This window comes from Cyprinodon variegatus, unplaced genomic scaffold (genome assembly GCF_000732505.1).
Source record: "Cyprinodon variegatus isolate N-32 unplaced genomic scaffold, C_variegatus-1.0 Scaffold656, whole genome shotgun sequence".
Lineage (NCBI taxonomy): Eukaryota > Metazoa > Chordata > Actinopteri > Cyprinodontiformes > Cyprinodontidae > Cyprinodon > Cyprinodon variegatus.
Window position 1 is genome coordinate 284,222 of NW_015151109.1, and position 1,562 is coordinate 285,783.

General features: G+C 48.5%; 1 protein-coding gene across 1 annotated transcript; it reads left to right on the top strand.

Moving 5' to 3' along the window:
• Positions 1–280: 280 nt before the first annotated feature.
• fibin (fin bud initiation factor homolog (zebrafish)) lies at positions 281–1,484 on the top strand. Its single transcript, XM_015393761.1, has one exon. The coding sequence runs from the start codon at positions 330–332 to the stop codon at positions 957–959; it is 630 nt and encodes a 209-aa protein (XP_015249247.1). The 5' UTR covers positions 281–329; the 3' UTR covers positions 960–1,484.
• Positions 1,485–1,562: the final 78 nt, after the last annotated feature.

Genomic DNA, 1,562 nt, shown 5'->3' on the forward strand with positions numbered 1-1,562 from the left:
TTTTTTTGACATTTAAATATGACTTTCCTACGACTTTAAAGACATTGGTGTGAAGGAAGCATAGGTTGCCATATGTTGATGTGTTTCAAAAACTGTCTAAAAAGTAATAAATGAATATGGAAGCAGTTTCTGTTCTAATGAGACAGAAGCATAAATTCGCAGTGAAAATGTGTGTGTGTGAATAAGGGGCCAGGAGGGCCCCTCTCGCTGAAAGAGGCCGTCTGTTCCCTGTGTGGGACTGACTGTAACATGAGTCAGGATAAAAACTGGGCTCCGCATCCGGCTGCCAGTCCAGATGCAGCCTGCTAGAGAGGGAGAAGTGGTGCAGGATGGATCCAGTTCCGCTGCTCCTCATTCTGCTCACATCTTGGCCCCCGACCTCCGCGGTCTACGATGGGCCCCTGCAGCCTGAGATCTCCAACGGCACTTTTCACCACTTCTTCGTCCCGGACGGGGATTATGAGGAGAATGTGGACCCGGAGCAATGTCAGATGCTCTTCAAGTTCTCCGACGTAGTTCCGTGCGCCGCTGCGGCGGAGCGGAGCGACGCGGCGGTGCGCGACGACTTCATCATCACCAAGCTGCAGGCGGAGGACGCGGCGCGGCTGCTGGAGGGCATCGGCCGCGCCGTGGCGCACGACCTGGATGGAGAGGACAGCTACGGGAAGCTCCTGCAAAAGGAGATCTCCCAGATCGGGGAGGCCTTCTCCAGCGTGGACAGATCCCTGGTGGAGCTGGAGGGGAAGTTTAAGCAAAGCCAGGAGACTGAGCTGAAGGAGGAAGAGCAGCTGAACGGCTACGCGGTGAAGCAAGTGAGCGACATCAAAGGCGCGCTGAGGGAAACCATGGACATCTCTCAGGGACTCAAAGACAGACATGAGCTGCTGTCCCTCATCATCCGCAGCCATGGCACCAGGCTGAGCCGCCTGAAGACTGAGTTCCTCAATGTGGGCTTATGAACGCATTGGTTTGTAAGTGCGTAATATAAAAAGAGCCTCCGGTTCATCAAACAACTGGAAAATGTATTGTGGTTTATGATTATGCCTCTGAAGTATTTCACCCTGACCTTTTGGTTCTTCCCGTTCCTCTGAGCTATGCAGGGAGCTGTAACTAAAATATCAGCACATTCCTGTAAGTCAGAGGGGGGAAAGCAAAGAGAGAATAAATGATGGCTGTGCCACTCATGCAGGGGGGGGGGTCATTCAGTCAGGGTGATTAAATATAGAGCAAAGATGTTAATCTGTATCATTTTGAGACTGACTACATTGAATTAATATGAACTTTCCAGTTGAGTCCCCGACTAAAGGATAATAAGTTTCTCTTTCAACCCTCCACTGAACTGGGGGCCCCAAAAGGACCTAAATGTACACAGGAGTGGTTAATAAGAGCATCAGCTGTATGAGGTGCTTCAAAATAAATGGAAACACCAACAAAAACTTCCAAATTTTACACAAAGAGTTGTTTTTTATTTGTTAAAGGAAAAGTCCGCTCATATTCACAATTCAGACTTCTGAAAGTACTTTAAAAATAAATAAATAAGTGTTTCTAATTAAGGGTAATTT

Bases quoted from the DNA above. Each gene is read 5' to 3' on its own strand.
- fibin (XM_015393761.1), top strand. From the start codon at position 330: ATGGATCCAGTTCCGCTGCTCCTCATTCTGCTCACATCTTGGCCCCCG.